The 17,503-nt window shown below is 46.3% G+C and overlaps 1 protein-coding gene across 2 annotated transcripts in view; it reads right to left on the bottom strand.

The window, feature by feature from the left end:
• VWC2 (von Willebrand factor C domain containing 2) overlaps window positions 1-16,239 on the bottom strand; it is a 103,440-nt gene extending 87,201 nt beyond the window's left edge. The window contains exons 1-3 of one of the 2 annotated variants that reach the window (XM_038760345.1): window positions 16,195-16,239; window positions 11,526-11,610; window positions 5,036-5,827 (exon numbers count right to left, since the gene is read on the bottom strand). In XM_038760345.1, coding sequence (XP_038616273.1) covers window positions 5,036-5,716 — 681 coding nt within the window. In that variant the 5' untranslated portion in view covers window positions 5,717-5,827; window positions 11,526-11,610; window positions 16,195-16,239. Of the gene's footprint in view, window positions 1-5,035; window positions 5,828-7,112; window positions 7,164-11,525; window positions 11,611-16,194 lie in introns of those variants that run through there. The other variant, XM_038760344.1, reaches the window with a different exon arrangement.
• Window positions 16,240-17,503: the final 1,264 nt, after the last annotated feature.

Consider the following 17,503-nt stretch of genomic DNA (forward strand, 5'->3'; position numbering starts at 1 on the left):
ACAACCAGGACTAGAATTCAGCTTATGAGTCTTTAGTTAACTAACTTCCGGTTATTGCCATTGAAAGCTGAATTTGTCTCTTGTACATACTCACACCTTAAAACTCTATGACAGGTGTGAGAGGTCCCTAATGGTTCTGCTTCCTGACTTTAATTTGCAATTTAGAGAATGAATTCCTACGTCCTCCAAATTGCTTCTTTCTTTCTGACAAAATCAGTGCCACTCCTCCTTCAACCAGTCCTTGCATGCCCAGTGAGCAATACAGTGTGATCTGATTATGTTATTTCTCTCAAACAGCCACAGCCAATAATACTTCTGTTTTTAAAGAAATCCAGGGCATTCACAATTGCCGTTTCCAAGGATGAATGTGATTCTCACCCCTGCTTAAGCTAACTCAAGTATGCAACAGAAACCTACTGGGACATAAGGGTGAGGAGGAGAGGGTGGTGGAGGAGGGGAAAAAGACACATCCTTCTCAGAGCTAGGGCCTTTGTGTCACCACTGACTGGATCCCGTGCCCCGGGTTAGGACTGTGAGGGAGGTACCAGCTGAGGGGTGTGGGTGGGGTGCTTGCAGTAGGGGTAGAAAGGGAAACAGGGAGGCAGGAGCACTTGTTGAAAGGCAGACTCATTCATTCATTCATTCAATCATATTTATTGAGCGCTTACTGTGTGCAGAGCACTGTACTAAGCACTTGGGAAGTACAAGTTCGAAACATATAGAGACGGTCCCTACCCAACAGCGGGCTCATAGTCTAGAATAATAAATAGAGTAATAAATCTGTATAAATGTATATGCAGGTGCTGCGGGGAGGGGAAGGAAGTAGGGTGGGGGGGTTGGGGAGAGGGAGAGGAAGGCGGGGGCTCAGTCTGGGATGGCATTTATTAAGCACTGTTCTAAGCACTGGGGAGGTTACAAGGTGATCAGGTTGTCCCATGGGGGGCTCACAGTCTTAATCCCCATCTTACAGATGAGGTAACTGAGGCCCAGAGAAGTGAAGTGACTTGCCCAAAGTCACACAGCTAAGTGGTGGAGCCAGGATTTGAACCCGTGACCTCTGACTCCCAAGCCTGGGCTCTTTCCACTAAGCCACGCTGCTTCTCTAGGCTTGATCTTAGCTATAAAATATCAATTCACTAAAATACACACTTTCATAATGAATCATTATGCATTGATTTTGAACTTCCACACGGCAACACCGTGCCTCCCTTTCAGCCAAGGAATTGATGATGTCTTAGGTGATGGACAAGACTGTCCCATCGCAGCCTTCAACTGCTGATCAATCCCACCTTCTGTCAATCCATTTGATTGCTAGTTCTTTTATAAGCTCTCCTTCTAGACTGGAAGCCCCCTCCCTCCCAAACTATAAGCTCCCTCTCTAGACTGTAAGCTCATTGCGGGAAGGGGATGTGTCTGCCAACTCTATTGCAACTCTATTGCCAACTCTTAGTACAGTGCTCTTCACATAGTAAGCGCTCAATAAATACCACTGATTGATTATACTGAACTCCAATCAGTCATCTGCTTTTGTCATGCTATTTTTTAAGTATTCTTCCGGCATACCTGATCACACCACTCTTGAGGTGAGTTTGCTGCCAAGATGCTTGATTGTTTACTTTATTACAATACCCTGATTTATATTGAAGTCACTTTCAAAAACTCAGGAAAGGATATCTAGACCTGCCTACCCTCAGATCAAGAATGCTATAAAGGACAGGGCTGATTACTATGTGTTTACCCCAGCCTTTAGCAGAATACTTAGCCCATACATGCTTAATAAATGTTATCACTAACTAATTAATGCCCATATTGTGTACAGCGCACATTGCAATTGTAAAATATGCAATATGCATGCTGAATTATTAATATGGATGTTTTTAGTTTATTCATTTATTTCTCAGAAAGTACACACTTTCTATTCCCTCCAAAAAAACTTGCCCCTCAAAGCCAGAGCCTCTAGGGCTTCTAGGGAGAGATCTGCCCCTGTCAGTTACTTGCTGCCTGCCACTCTGCTACTGGAGAGACAGTAACTGCTCCGTCTGCTCTCCTCGCCAATTCCTCAGCTTAGCCAGTCCCAGTGGAAGGGAGCTGGTTAGCAGCAGGGTCGGGTGGGTGGGTTCGCTGAGGCAAAAAGACCATGAGAGTGGTGGGAGTGAAGACCCCCATGGACCGTGGTTTACTAGGCAGGAAAGGTTGCCACAGCACCCACCACTCTGAGGCAGCCTTGGAGATAGAAAGGGGCTAGAGGTGGATGCAAGATGGCAGCTTTACTCCTTGCCCTCTGCCTGTAGGATACAGTCCCTCGCCTAACCCAGGGAGTCCATGAGAAGTAGCAGGGCTAAGAGTACGGGCATGGAAGTCAAAATACCCTGAGTTCCAATCCCGGCTCCACCACTTTGTCTGCCGTGTGACCTCCATCCTGCCGTGGGGCCCCGGGGATGAGCTGCTGTCCCATTCACGCTGCGAGCAGCCATCGGGAAGCAGTATGGTGCCAAGTGTTGGTGAGACAGGCCAGAGCCCTCACAGGTGGGCTGTAAACCAGTTAGGGCTGGGGGGTCGGAGCAATTGGCACTGATCATGGCAGCAGGCAGGCTCAAACCTGAGAGAAGGAATTATTAATAATGGAAGTGAAAAAGACTGTCTCAGGTGCTCTCATACCTTCCACTCTTCATCCCCTTCTCTCCCTTTCTCCTTGCCACAACCCTATCATCCCCTCCTCCTTTTCCCTCCCTCTACATCCTCCTCCCTTCCTTTTCTTTCTCACTCTTCTTTCTTGTCTCCCTTTTCTATTATCTCTCTCCCCCATTTTCACTCACTCCTTTTTTCTCTGCTTCTCTCTTTTGACCTTTCAAAGCCCCTCGTCTCAAAGTTCCTCCCCTAGAAGCTCCACCCCCTCAGAGCCCCATCCCCAATTTCAGCTCCCCCCTCCAATTGAAAATTGGACAACTGTACCAGACTCTACATAAATACCTCACTCACGTGGCATCTCTTTGTACAGAACTTTGATTTCTTCAGTTTCCTAACAAGACAGTACTGCCCAGGGCTTGTTTCCCACCTTGTCACTGAAGATCTCAAAGCAGTCTTGTAGTAATTGGGTCATCTGTCCCCTGGAAGTAGCAAGTATGCCCATTTAACAGCTAGGGAGACAAAAGAGGTGCAGACCTTATGCAAGGTCAAAGAGTCTTCAAGAACCTTTTAATCAATGCATCTACGCAAGACTCATCCCAGCATCCCCAAGGGCGAGGCTGGTGAAATGGATCGCTGTTCTCATTTTACAGAAGGAGAAATTAAATCAAAATGGACTGTTGCGTGAATTATGATTCTGTCAAGGGACCTATTTATAGCTCAGCATTTCCCCAGATGCAAATCCTTCTCAGTCGTGCTCTGTACAAGGAGTTCAGAATAAAGGTAATCCCCTAGGAAATCTCAAAGACTAGTTGACCATACCCAAGACTAGCACAGAGCTACTGACTCTATAGTTTTAGCCACAGATGAGTAATGCTGGGCAGTGACTTATTACCTCGACTCTGTGAGTTTTTAATAATAATTATGACATTTGTTAAGCGCTTACTATGTGCCAGGTACTTTCATTCATTCAATCGTACTTATTGAGCACTTACTGTGTGCAAAGCACTGTACTAAGCACTGGGGTGAATACAGGAAAACCGGCTTGGACACAGTCCTTGTCTCATGTGAGGCTCCGAGTTTCAATTCCCATTTTATAGATGAGGTAACTGAGCCACAGAGAAGGTCTCACAGCAGACAAGGGATGGAGCTGAGATTAGAACCTTCTGACTCCCAGGCCTGTGTTCCATCTATATCTCAACTCTGCCACAGTCTTGGGAGAATGAACTAAAATACGATTGACTGATTGATCTAACCTGTTTAGGATTCAGCTTTTCCTTCTTAACATTTGGTAGTAACTATGCTGAGCTACCTTACTGGCCCATTGAAGGGAATGACTAGATTACAAAAGTGGGTAAATGAACTGATTAAACATCAATAATTACGAGTTGACGTGCTTATGTTTTTATAAGAGAGGGGACCAACCGAGGAGAGTGATGGATCAGTCTCTGAACATCCGTACGTCATTTATCTAGTCACTGCACTGAGAAAGCCAAGGAAATGTCTCCACAGAATCTGGGATCTAACACCTTTAGTTTGTGGCAAAATGAATCCAGCTCTGCAGTACTTTGTAGTTATCTGTAGGAAGGCCAATGCAGAATGATTTTGGGTTTTACTGATATGGAGCCAGAAGCCGACATCATAGGAGCCTATTTCAATTCACTAACTGCAATTTGAACTGACCTAATAATCATCCTCGACATCAATACAGCACACCGTGCCTATGGGGCAAGTGTTCTCCTTTAAACAGTCTCTTTGAGTACCATCCTAAGAACCAGTAGTTCTGAGCAGGATTCCTCGATATTCCCACCTATTTATTAATCCAGCTCTTACAGGCATGCTAATGAATTGTTTTCTGATGAGTAAGCATTAGGATGCTACTCTGAATGCAATAAGAGGGGACGGGTCTATTGATGTGGATTTTCTTCTATAATTAGCTATTGGCAGAGGAAAATACAGCCCAAACGGAACTGTTCATCACACTCTGTTTGAAAGTGGGGCTCACCTTAAACCAGTAATACTTTACATTTACTAAGCAGCAGGTAGACGTTGGAGTTATGACAGTCTTACTATCGAAGAACTTACGTCTTTGGCACATTGCCGTGTGGGTTCATTCTCTGTAACAATTTCCCCAGAATCGTGTCTCTGGAAAATCAGGACCAGAGAGCAGGGGTTAAAAGGATCCTACTATCTGAAGAGTCTGTATAGATTTGAATTTTCTTTGAAAATATCATGGCTTCTATGAAAATGAGAGATTGGACTAGAGGGAGTAGTTGCAGCCCCCAGGGGAAACTAGATGGATCACAGAGCCTCTCAGAAGTTACGAAAAAGTCGGCCTCATGGTCCCCCAACAAATCAGGCCAGAGCATTGCCTCTCAACCTGCCGCCTGCTCCAGGTTCAAGCGCTTACCATGAACTCCTCCAGGGTCTGGTAGGTCTTTTCTCGGAATTCGCAGTAGTTTTTTCTCTCTCTGCACTGAGGGCAGCACTGACTGGCATCTACCTGGATGCAGCGGGGGTGAAGTCTTGGACACTCGGGTTGAATACACAATGGTCCCTCCTCGGTGCAGAGGCAGGGGCAGGCCGAGGGGCCTGGAGTGAACTTCTCTCCGATAGCGTAAACGAAGCCACTCTCGTCAACACAGCCCTTCCCCCTGTAGTCCGGGTAGACATACTCCTCAGGAGGCTCAGGAGTGACCAAGTCTTCTTCTACAGTGCCCGGTTCTTCCTGCATGCTCCCCCCTGGTTCTTGAGCTTGCAAATCCTCCGACTTGCTGCTCATCCCCTGACTATTCCAACCCTGCTTCTGTTTGCTCCAAGGATCTTTGTTGGAAAAATTTCGGTTTCCTTTGCTCTTCCCATCCCTGGAGGTGCCCTCCTCTCTCCCATTTCTGCTGATTTCATTCATTTTCCCCGAGCCTAGTTGGCTCTGGCTGTCCCGGGCTAGGTGGTCTCTCTTCTCCTGGCTGGTTTTCACATCCTGTTTGTCTTCAGCCTTTGCCAGTTTTTCCACGGGGATGGAGGGACTACAGAGGACGACCATCAGGCAGCAGGTGACCAGAAGGGAACTGGAGATAGCTCCAACTGCCATTGCAGTAGAACTGGAAATCACCTACTGCATCCCAAAGAAGGGCAGGGGAGAGGCAGGGGCCAGAGCTTCTGGTACCACATCAAAGGGAATCACTCGGTAAATCCACAGTCCCTGGAAAGAAACAATTAGGAAACACTTCAGTTTCCAAACGCCTCTCATTCTGTGGGGATGCAGCAGCAGCAGCAGTCCCGAGCTCAATCGCCTTTATTAAATATAGGTCTTTCTTTAAATACGAACAAAGCTATGGACAGAGCAAAGAAAGCTGGCTGATAAACGTGAAGCCGGGGCTCTGTCTGGCTTGTAGAATAAATGTTCCCCCAATCAAGTAAAGCTTTTAAAATCACAGTAAAGTCTAGAACAAACACGAGGCATCAGCTTTTCAATTTCTGCCTAGATACATGGAGTAGTTCACTAATCCCAAATCGAAAGGCGGTAGTTTAAAGTCCTGGTTTGCTACCGTGCACATTTAAAAACACAAGTGAAAGTCAAAATGTTAGTGAGATCAGCAGAGACTCAGCAGAATACCAGTCACAAATGCTGCTTCTCCTCTAATTTTCAAAGGCAGAGCACAATAGTTTGAGAAGCCTCCCTAGATGCTTATGCCAAAAGATGAACGAGTTTTCTTATCGACAACCATCTGCAGTCTCAGAATAGCAATTTCACTTCCTGCCTTTACTGATTATTAAAAATGTATTACGATTAGAAAGAAGTGAAAAGAAATTGAGATGGAAAAAAAAACCCAATCCAGATAAATACTACCCCCTTTGAGGATTTAGGTAAAACATCTCTATATAATTTAAGGGTATTTTTTTTTTCACGTATTGAAGCTGGGAGCTGGTACTGGACCCATAAAATACACACCCAGTTTCCAGGAAGGGTGCACCTGTTAACTCTATGCTATCAATGTAGCTTTGTCAGAAGAGCAGACCATGCCAGGAATACTAAACATTACCCCTCTCCAACGGATTTCTATATTCCCTTTAGAGTAATGTCTGCAGGGTTAATTAGTTTAGAAAAGAAGCCTTTTTTTTTTAAAAAAAAAAAAGCAATTTCTACAGTAGGTTGGAAGATAAGGTTTTAAAAAAAAGCTTCAGAGAGAAACAAACAAAACACAAACAACATAACATTTTCCCAAGAATCGTATCTCTGGAAAACTGGTACCAAAGAGCAGGGGATAAAAGATCATAACTGTAGCTGTGGGCTTGATTCCTCTTTCCCCTTCCTAACAATTCACAGTTTTTAAAAGTTTCCAAAGCTAGAGGACAGTGGTAGGGATGGAAGGATGGATAGATGGATGGATGCATGGACAGGTGGATGGATGGATGGATGGATGGATGGATGGATGGATGGATGGATGGACGGATGGATGGATGAGACCCGAAAAGCCAAAGCCCACCTTGTTAACTCCCACGGCTCCAAGTGCCAACTCAGCCTCAGTGCCAGCTCCGGGAATTCCCAGCCAATCCTTCTCCTCCCTCCCATGCCATAGTTTCCACCCCCTCCTCCCTGCCCCAACTCCCCGTTGCCTCGCCCAGCCCCCCTCCTGCCCTCCTCCCCCAATTTCTCCTCTTTCTCTCCGAGCCCCCAATTCCCCATCCCATCCTCTCTCCCCTCGGCCCCCTACTCCTCTCCCTCCGCCTCCCTATCCTCTCCATGCCCTCCATCCTCTCCCTCCCCTCCATCCTCTCCACTGGCTCCCTTCCCTCCCGATTCTCCTCTCAATCCCCCAACCTCCTCCCACCGCCCCCTTCCCTGTAGCGTCACCTTCTGCCCCAACCCCTCTGGCTTAATCCCATGTCCGAGCCCCCAGCCCCCTTTCATCCCCCCCCCCCCCGGCCCATCACCTCCAGCCCCCCTCCTCTTCCCGGAGAGGAAGGCCGGTGGGCTGCAAACTTTCGGGGGGCTGGAATGGGGGAGGTGTCGGCCTGAGGGCAGGGGTTCCGGAAGTCCTGGGGGGTACCTACGTGGGTGGTCGTGGCGGGGGCGGGGAGGGGGGATGTCCAGGGTGGTCCCTCTCGGGGAGACCGCCCGGCCCCACGCTCCGCCAGGAGGGGAGGGGGAGGAGGAGGAGGAGGAGGAGGAGGAGGAAAAGGGGGGAGGAGAAGAAGAGGTGGAAAAGGAGGAGGAAGAAAAAGAGGAGGAAAAAGAAGAGGAGGAGAGGAGGAGGAGAAGAAGAGGTGGAAAAGGAGGGAGGAGAAGAAGAGGAGGAAAAGGAGGGGAGGAGGATGAAAGGGAGGAAGAGAAAGAAGAGGAGGAGGAGGAGAAGGGGAAGGAGGAGGAGAAGGGGAGGAGGAGAAGAGGTGGAAAAGGAGGAGGAGGAGGAAGGAGAGGAGGAAAAGGAGGAGGAAAAGAAAGAAGAGGAGGAGGAGAAAAGGAAGGGAGGAGGAGAAGAGGAGGAAAAGGAGGGGAGGAGGAAGAGGAGAAGAAGAGGAAAAGGAGCAGAAGGAGAAAGAAGAGGAGGAGGAAAAAGAGGGGAGCAGGAGGAGGAGAAGAAAGAAGAGGAGGAGGAAAAGGAGGGGGAGGGGGAGAAGAAGAGGAGGAGGAGGAAAAAGAGGGGGGCAGGAAGATGGGAGCAGGAGGAGGAGAAGGAAGACGAGGAGGAAAAGGAGGGGAGGAGGAGAAGAAGAGGAGGAAAGGGAGCAGGAGGAGAAAGAAGAGGAGGAGGAAAAAGAGGGGGGCAGGAAGATGGGAGCAGGAGGAGGAGAAGGAAGAAGAGGAGGAGGAAAAGGAGGGGAGGAGGAGAAGGAAGAAGAGAAGGAGGAAGAGGGGAAGAAGAGAATGAGGAAAAAGAGGAGAGGGAAAAAGGAGGAGGAAAAGGAGGAGAGGAGGCGGAAAAGAAGGGGAGGAGAAGAGGAGGAAAAGGAGGAGGAGAAAGAAGAGGAGGAAAAGAGGGGAGAAGGAGGAAAAGGAAGAAGAGGAGGAGGAAAAGGAGGGGAGAGGAGGAGGAAAAGAAGAGGAGGATGAAAAGGAGGGGGAGGGGAGAAGAAGAGGAGGAAAAGGAGGAGGAGGAGGAGGAAAAAGAGAGGGAGGAAGAAAAAGAGGAGGAGGAGAAGACGGGGGCGGCTGCAGGCCCGGGAGTGTGGGGCCGATCCCTCTCTCTTTCCCGGCGAGCTCTCCCCTGGGCTTCCCCCTCTCCCCCCGCGGAAAAACGGGGGCTCCCCCGGGCCCCGACCACCTCTCCAGGGACGGGGCCTGGGGGGCAGAGACTCCGATGCCGCAGCTGCAGCCGCTTGGGTCTGCACCGCGCTGCGCCCTGAGCGCTGCGCTCTGCGCTCCCTCCCGCTCCTTCCCCCGCAGCCGCCTCCACCTTCCTCTCCGCCCGGCCCTCCTGGGTCCCTCCCCTCCACTCCTTACCGCACCTCCTCTCCCTCTCCGCTCCGCTTTCCGGGCAGCTCCCCTTTTTCTCTTTCTCCCCCCTTTCTTCTTCCCCCTCTTTTCCTTCTTCTTCCCCCACTCTCCCACACCTCCCGACCTCCTCGTTTCTTCTCTTCCCTCCCTCCCTCTCTTGCTCTCTCTCCGTCCTTCTCCTTCCCTTTCACCTAGGACCGTACTTACTTTGTAACTCACCTTCACTTTCATTTCGCCCTCTGCACCCTCTGAATCCCTCTTTTCCTTTCCCACCTTCTTCTTTCCCAATCCCACCCTAGAATTCCATTTACCCTGGAGGCCCAAGACCCCAACACATCCATCTTCAAGTTCAAAGACTTTCTCAGCTCAGCGCCCTAGATGGAATGTGTGAGCAAGCAAGTGTGTAAATGTGTGTGTGTGTGTGTGTGTGTGTGTGTGTGTGTGCGTGCTATTGATGCCTGTTCACTTGTTTTGTTTTATTGTCTGTCTCCCCCCTTCTAGACTATTAGCCCGTTGTTGGGGAGGGATTGTCTCTCTTGGTTGTCGAATTGTACTTTCCAAGCGCTTAGTCCAGTGCTCTGCATGCAGTAAGCACTCAATAAATACAATTGAATGAATGGAATGAAGCGTGTGTCCATAAACGTAATAGGATCCCAGAATTGGTAAAGAGCAAACTTAGACAATTCATTCTGTGAGACAAAGCCCAGCCCTTTTAGGGCTGTCACTGCAGTTAACTGCAACAGACAGGTTATGTTTAGCAGACACCTGTCTTAATTAAAAACAAAACCCACACAATATGTATTCACTCGGTTTGTCGCTTTATCCGTAATTTAGAAGCTCACATAACTACGTGTTCAGTTTAGTAACCAATAACAACAACAACAAAATCCCCATCCTTTTAGATCTAGCCCTAGGTAAATAAAATACTGAAATGATCAATCTGAAGAGAATCCCACCTTAAAGCCAAGTGACAATCCAAAATAACTGTCACAGGCTAAAATGTACCCTATCTAAAACTCAGTAAATTGGGTAATTAGAGAGTATTCGTGATCCGTGCTTATTATGTAAATTATAAATTGAGTCTCTGTTTCTGTCCTTTGTCCCCTTCCATCCTGATTCATGGTGGATAGTCATGAATCCAGGTCGCTCTTCTAAATGGCAAATAGAGAACTAAAAGGATTAATATCTGATCATGCCACCAACTGTTGAACACCATGAGTTTTGTTTTACACTGGAAGACACTAAGCTGCGGTCAGGGATAAAAACAAAACTAAAAGAAATAAAATGGAAGACCCAGGGGGAAGCTGCTTCTGAAGATTGCTTTTGATGATGGAGTAGAACTGCAGCTATAAAGCTAAGGTCTACACTGCTGCTTTTCTTCCCGTTTCTCTAAAAATTTGCAGAGACACGAGATGCAGGTTTTGGAGTTGAACTTGGAGCTCTCGATGTCTGGGCTAGGCTCTTTTTGGGCAGAGATGGAACCGGCAAAGAAAGAGGCTGATCTAGAGCCACTTTCTCTTCAGAGGGCTGAAGCGCAGCCTGTTACTTTCTAAGGGTTCAGCCTGAGTTTCTGGTTCAATCCACCTCTTCCTGCCTTAGTTATCCCATTTCCCAACCTCTTGGTACAGTGCTGTGCTGTGCTACAGTAAGCACTCAGTAGAGGAACAGCATGACATGCTAGGTAGGGCATGAGCCTGGGAGTCCAGGGACCTGGGTTCTAATCCCACCCCCACCACTTGGCTCCTCTGTGACCACGGACAAGTCACTTAATTTATCTCTGCCTGTTATTTCATCTGTAAAATGGGGATTCATTCTGTGAGCCCCATGTGGGACTTGGACTATGTCATCATCATCATCATCATCAAGCGTATTTATTGAGCGCTCATTGTGTGCAGAGCACTGTACTAAGCACTTGGGAAGTACAAGTTGGCAACATATAGAGACAGTCCCTACCCAACAGTGGGCTCACAGTCTTATCTTGTATCTACCCCAGCACTCAGAACAGTGCTTGATACATAGTAAGCACTTCACAAATACCATTAAAATCATTTTTTTTTAAATACCATTGATTGATTCAAATGACACACAATTCATTCGGTTATCTTTTCCTAACCCTACATGGATGATATCATGGGCTAATGAAAAAAAATCACTGGCCTGGGAGTCAGAGGACTTGGGTTCTAATCCTGACTCCGCCACATACATGCTATGTGATCTTGGGCAAATCACTCAACTTCCCTGGGCCTTGGTTCCCACATCTGCAAAGTGGAGGTTCAATACGTGTTCTCCCTCCCTTGTGAGCCCCATTTGGAACCTGATTATCTGGTACCTGCCCCAGCACTTAGTACAGTGTTTGGCACATAGTAAATGATTAACAAATACCACAATTATAATTATTAAATTATTATTGTTGTTCTTGTTATTTCTCCTCGGCCATTTTCATCTCAGTGTTATTAAGTACCTTCTGGTGCTGGGTAGTGGGAGAAATAGAAGATGAATAGATGATCTTCACCCTCTAGGAGCTGACAGTCAAAGACAATCTGGACCTAGAAGCACATGTAAAGGACATTCATACAAATACATAAACAGTAAACAGACACTGAAATGATATTAAGTATCGCAGGCCCATGCTCTTCAATTCTTTACTTTAGACATTTAGACAAATAAATTAACAGTAGACAGGTACTTATAGGAAATTGTGTAGCTCAAGTTCATGCTTCTCAAATCTGTACTTCTGTTATATGTTCCCCAGCACCTAGCAAGTTGCTCTTCACTCAGATGTTGCTGACAATATTGATTAATAATAATAATGATGGTACTAGTTAAGCGCTTACTATGTGCCAAGCACTGTAGTAAGAATTGGGATAGATACAGGGTAATCACGTTGTCCCAAGTGGGGCTCACACTTTTAATCCTCATTTGACAGATGCGGTAACTGAGGCCAAGAGAAGTGAAGTGACTTGCCCGAGGTCACACAGTAGACAAACAGCAGAGTCAGGATTAGAACCCATGTCCTCTGACTCCCAAGTCCGTGCTCTTTCCACTAAGCCAAGCTCAGGCCAAGAATGAAAATAATAATAATAGTAATAATAATGATGGTATTTGTTAAGCACTTACTATGTGCCAAGCACTGTTCTATGCTCTGGGGTAGATACGAGGTTATCAGGTTGTCCCATGTAGGGCTCACAGTCTTAATCCCCGTTTTACAGATGAGGCAACTGAGGCACAGAGAAGTAAAGTGACTTGCCCAAAGTCACACAGCTGACAATGGTGGAGCCGGGATTCAAACCCACGACCTCTGACTCCCAAGCCTGGGCTCTTTCCACTAAGCCACACTGCTTCTCAACTGCTTTGCGTTTGTCACTGAACACCCCTACCACATCAGCTCCCAGGCACAGATTGAACCCACACACCCTGAAACCCAAAATGCTTTGTATACTTCCAACATTAGCCCTTGACTGCTTCATTTACTTACTCCATTCATTTATTCTCCCAAATATTCATTTCCACACAGTCTTGCAACCTTCAATTGTATCTTCAATTGTATCTGTATATTGTCTCCTACTCCCACTGTAGATATACAGTTTATTTGTGCTCCGTTCACTTTCATAGCATGTTCTGATCTACCTCTTCCTTTCCAGCCCCACTAACTGTTTCTCCTTGGAACCACAACTTGATCTTCCATGCAGATCCTATTCCACCTCTGCCTCACCTCCTGGAGAGTCTCAGTGATACTGTCAAAATTGTCTTCCCCACCTATTGCTTTGTTCATTTCATCCTCTTTCTTAAAACTCTAGCCACCTTCTCAATGTTCATCTTCTCTACAAGGACTCAAATGCACAGATGAAACAGAAGTGTTAAAGTGGTGGTAGGGGAAGAGAAAGGATGGGAAGAAGTAAGATTAATTAGAGAAGGCCTCCTGGAGGAGGGGCAATTTTAGAAAGGCTTTGAAGATGGCAGGAGACGTGGGCTGACAAATGTACAGGGGAAGGAAATTCCAGGCAAGAAGAGGGTGATGGTGAGATAGATGAGAATGAGGTCCAGTGAGTAGGTTAGCTTGAGAGGAGCAGAGCGTAAATGCTGGGGTGAAGCGGGAGAGGAGTGAGGATTAGCAGGAGGGAGAGCTGATTGAGTGACTTTAAGCCGATGGTCAGGAGTTTCTGCTTGATAGAAGAAAGGACAGCCATTCAAGGTTTTTGTGGAGTGGGGAGATGAGTGAAAAATGATCTTTTTTTTTAGAAAAACAACCTGGGCAGCAGAGTAAAGTTTGGACTGGAGAAATGCGAGCCTGGAGGCACGGAGATATGCAAAGATGCTGCAGCGCAGCTCAGTGGAAAGAGCACAGGCTTTGGAGTCAGAGGACATGGGTTCAAATCCAGGCTCTGCCAACTGTCAGCTGTGTGACTTTGGGCAAGTCACTTAACTTCTCTGTGCCTCAGTTCCCCCATCTGTAAAATGGGGATGAAGATTGCGAGCCCCCCATGGGACAACATGATCACCTTGTAACCTCCCCAGCGCTTAGAACAGTGCTTTGCACATAGTAAGCACTTAATAAATGCCATTATTGTAATTATACAGTATAAGCACATTGGAGAGTATGAGAGAATTATTATATACGATCCCTGCCTTCAAGGAGTTTCTCCCAGATCACCTCCTTCCTTCATCTTCCCCTAATTTCCTATCTGTCACTCTTCAAGCACTGGGCAAAATTTGCTTATGCAACCCATTCAACTTATCATGAGAACAGAACTCTTCATCTTTTCACCCAAACTCTGTCCTCTCACTGACTTCCCCATCACCGTAGACAGTACCGCCATCCTCAGTGCCTCACAAGCCCATAACCTTGGCCTTATTCTTGACGAGCCTTTTGTCCATTCAGCCTCCTATTCAATCTGTCGCCAAATCCTGTCAGTTTTATCTTTGCAACATTGCCAAGAGCTACCCTTTCTCCTCCATCCAAACTGTTACTATTCTGATCCAAGTGCTTATATCCCACCATGACTATTACTATCACATATTACTACATATTACATATCACATATTACTCCCCTCCTCAAAAACCTCCAATGGCTACCGATCAATCTGCGCATCAGGCAGAAACTCCTCACCCTGGGCTTCAAGGCTGTCCATCACCTCGCCCCCCTCCTACCTCACCTCCCTTCTCTCCTTCTACTGCCCAGCCCGCATCCTCCGCTCCTCCACCACTAATCTCCTCACTGTACCTCGCTCTCGCCTGTCCCGCCATCGACCCCCGGCCCACGTCATCCCCCGGGCCTGGAATGCCCTCCCTCTGCCCATCCGCCAAGCTAGCTGTCTTCCTCCCTTCAAGGCCCTGCTGAGAGCTCACCTCCTCCAGGAGGCCTTCCCAGACTGAGCCCCTTCTTTCCTCTCCCCCTCGTCCCCCTCTCCATCCCCCCGTCTTACCTCCTTCCCTTCCCCACAGCACCTGTATATATGTATATATGGTTGTACATATTTATTACTCTATTTATTTATTTATTTGTTTTACTTGTACATTTCTATCCTACTTATTTTATTTTGTTGGTATGTTTGGTTCTGTTCTCTGTCTCCCCCTTTTAGACTGTAAGCCCACTGTTGGGTAGGGACTGTCTCTATGTGTTGCCAATTTGTACTTCCCAAGTGCTTAGTACAGTGCTCTGCACATAGTAAGCGCTCAATAAATACGATTGATTGATTGATTGATTGATTGACTACTGCATAAGCCTCCTTGTCCTCTTTGCTTCCTATCTTCCCCTACTCCAGTCCTTACTTCACACTGCTGCCTGGATATTTTTTTCTAAAAAATGTTCAGCCCATGTACCCCCTTCTCCTTTTAGTCCATGTCCCCCATTCTCCTCGAGTAACCATGTACTTCCACAACAAGTGGATACTCCTTATCTTTAGTTTTAAAGCACTCAATCAGCATTCTCACTCCTATCTTACCTCGCTGATTTCTTAACACAACTTGATCCATTCACTTCACTCCTCTAAATCCAACCTCTATTTTGTCTCTCCTCCCTCTTGCCTGGAACCACTTCTCTCTTTATATGCCACAGACCACCACTCACCCCACCTTCAGAGCCTTATTAAAATCACATCTCCTCCAAAAGGTCTTCCCCGACTAAGCCCTCATGATCCCCTAATCCCTCTCCTTTCAGAGTCACTCAAACTTGGATCCATACTCTTTATGCTCTTGATATCCACCCTATCCTCAGCCCCATAACCCTTATGTTTATCCTGCTTGTTGGTAAGATTCTTGTGGGCAGGGAATGTGTCTACTGATTCTCTTCTATTCTACTCTCCTGAGTCTTTAGTATAATGCTTCGACACTGATTTCTCTTCTTACCTCAGTGTCGCCTTCCTAAGGTAGCCCACCAAGCTCTTAGCAGTCCATACTCAAACAGCTCACAAATCCCTCTTACTTCTCCATGAAGCACTCCCTGATTGGAGAGCTCGGGATTTCTCTCAACCATCTCCAATTACACTTTTTTCCTAGTCTTGCACTATATTTTTTCCACTTTTCTTCAGTGCTGGGGAGCATAGGAGTAAAAATTTGAGAAGCAGCTTGGTGTAGTGGAAAGATCACAGGCCTGGAATTCAGAGGACCTGTATTCTAATCGTGACTCTGCCACATAACTGCTGTGTGACCTTGGGCAAATCGCTTCACTTCTCTGTGCCTCAGTTTCTTAATATGTAAATCAGTTGGTATTTATTGATCACTTTCTATGTGCAGAGTACTGTACTAAGTGCTTAGGAGAGTATAATACAACATAGAGTTGGTAAACACGTTCCCTGCCCACAAGGAGCATATAGGGTAGAGGGATAGAAAGATATTAAAATACAGTATGAATCTATATATAACTGCTGTGGGGATGAGGATGGGGTGGATATCAAGTGCCTAAAGGTAGAGATCCAAGTGCATAGGCAATACAGAAGGGAGAGGGAGTAGGGGAAATGAGGGCTTAGTCAGGAAAGGCCTGTTGGAGGAGTTGTGATTTTAATAATGTTTTACAGGTGGGGAAAATGATGGTCTGTTAGATATGAAATGGGAGAGAGTTCAGGCCAGAAGCGGGAAATGGGTGAGGGGGTCGGTGGAGAGATAGATGAGATCAAGCTACAGTGAATGGTACCTATTTGCAGCGATTCTTGAGGATTCATCGAAGCATCTGGAAACTGGAAGAGAGGATATTGTTTCTGTCATCTGGTATAGCCCCTCCATTCAACAGGTCAAGAGCCTCCTTGAAAGTCCTTGAAACAGTCCTCCAGGACTGCTATTTCTCAATGTAATTTTGAAGCACAGACATGCAGAGAAAGACATATAGCTATTATGAACTACTTTTGAGAATCAGCAAAACACCATGATACAACAATTATTCTGTGGAAGACCGAGGTTATATTTGAAATGGGTACTTCTTACTTAAAGCCAACTTTCTCCATCAATGACATGCAGTTGAATGTTCTCACTGAATTCTATTACCTAGGCAGCACATAATCTAATGATTCAATGTTAGGAAAATAAACAGATAAAATTAAACAGTCCATTGAGATACATTTACCATATCCAATATCTTGAGGTGTTTCATCAGCATTTCCCAGTTGTATTGTACTCTCCCAAGTGTTTAATATAGTGTTCTGCACACAGTAAGCACTCAATAAATACCATTGATCATTTGATCGAATGGTTTGTGTCTGTGCTTCCAGGACACAGTCATTAGTGTTTAGCAGAATCTCTGAATGATTGACTTTCATTGACACTTACAGATTATTGAAATGCAAGAGCTTCCCTAAGGATAAGAATCAAATCCTGATAAAAGTTTCCATGTTCTTTGTTTTCAGCTGAGGCAAAGAGGGATGACATAATAGAACAAGACTGACTTCCTTCCCTCCCCGTTTGTAAGTTCAAGTTTCCATTTCAAAGCCCATTTGTAATTTCCTTGTGGGTAGGGGCCATGCTTACCAACTCTGTTGTATTGTACTGTCCCAAACACTTAGCACAGTATTCGTCACATAGTAAGCACTCAATAAATACCATTAAGGGAATAATTGATTGATTCAGTTATGACCTAGTTATGACCTACCTGATCCTATTGTTGTGGAATAGCCATGGGGTTCTCATACATTTTTCAGGATAGCCAAGTTTGCCTAGTAGCTGCCACAGTCCAAGTCATTTAATGGTGCCAAATGCTTCTGCCAGGTCAACAAATTCATCAGAGAAACAACAATGCTGTTCTCTGAACTTCTCTCAGAACAGACTACCTTGTGGTTTAAAGCCACATTCTTTGTCTGGGATCTTATAATCAGCAACACTCTAGGTAGTTCAGAAGCACTGGCTCAGCACTTTCTACCAATGGAAAGCAAATGTCATGGTTGTTTTTGCTTTCTCTTCATTTCCTTCTTGAAGGTGTTCTTGGCTATTGGAAAATGTCAAAACTAAGACTG

The sequence above is a fragment of the Tachyglossus aculeatus genome, chromosome 18, assembly GCF_015852505.1.
Source record: "Tachyglossus aculeatus isolate mTacAcu1 chromosome 18, mTacAcu1.pri, whole genome shotgun sequence".
Classification (NCBI taxonomy): Eukaryota; Metazoa; Chordata; class Mammalia; order Monotremata; family Tachyglossidae; genus Tachyglossus; species Tachyglossus aculeatus.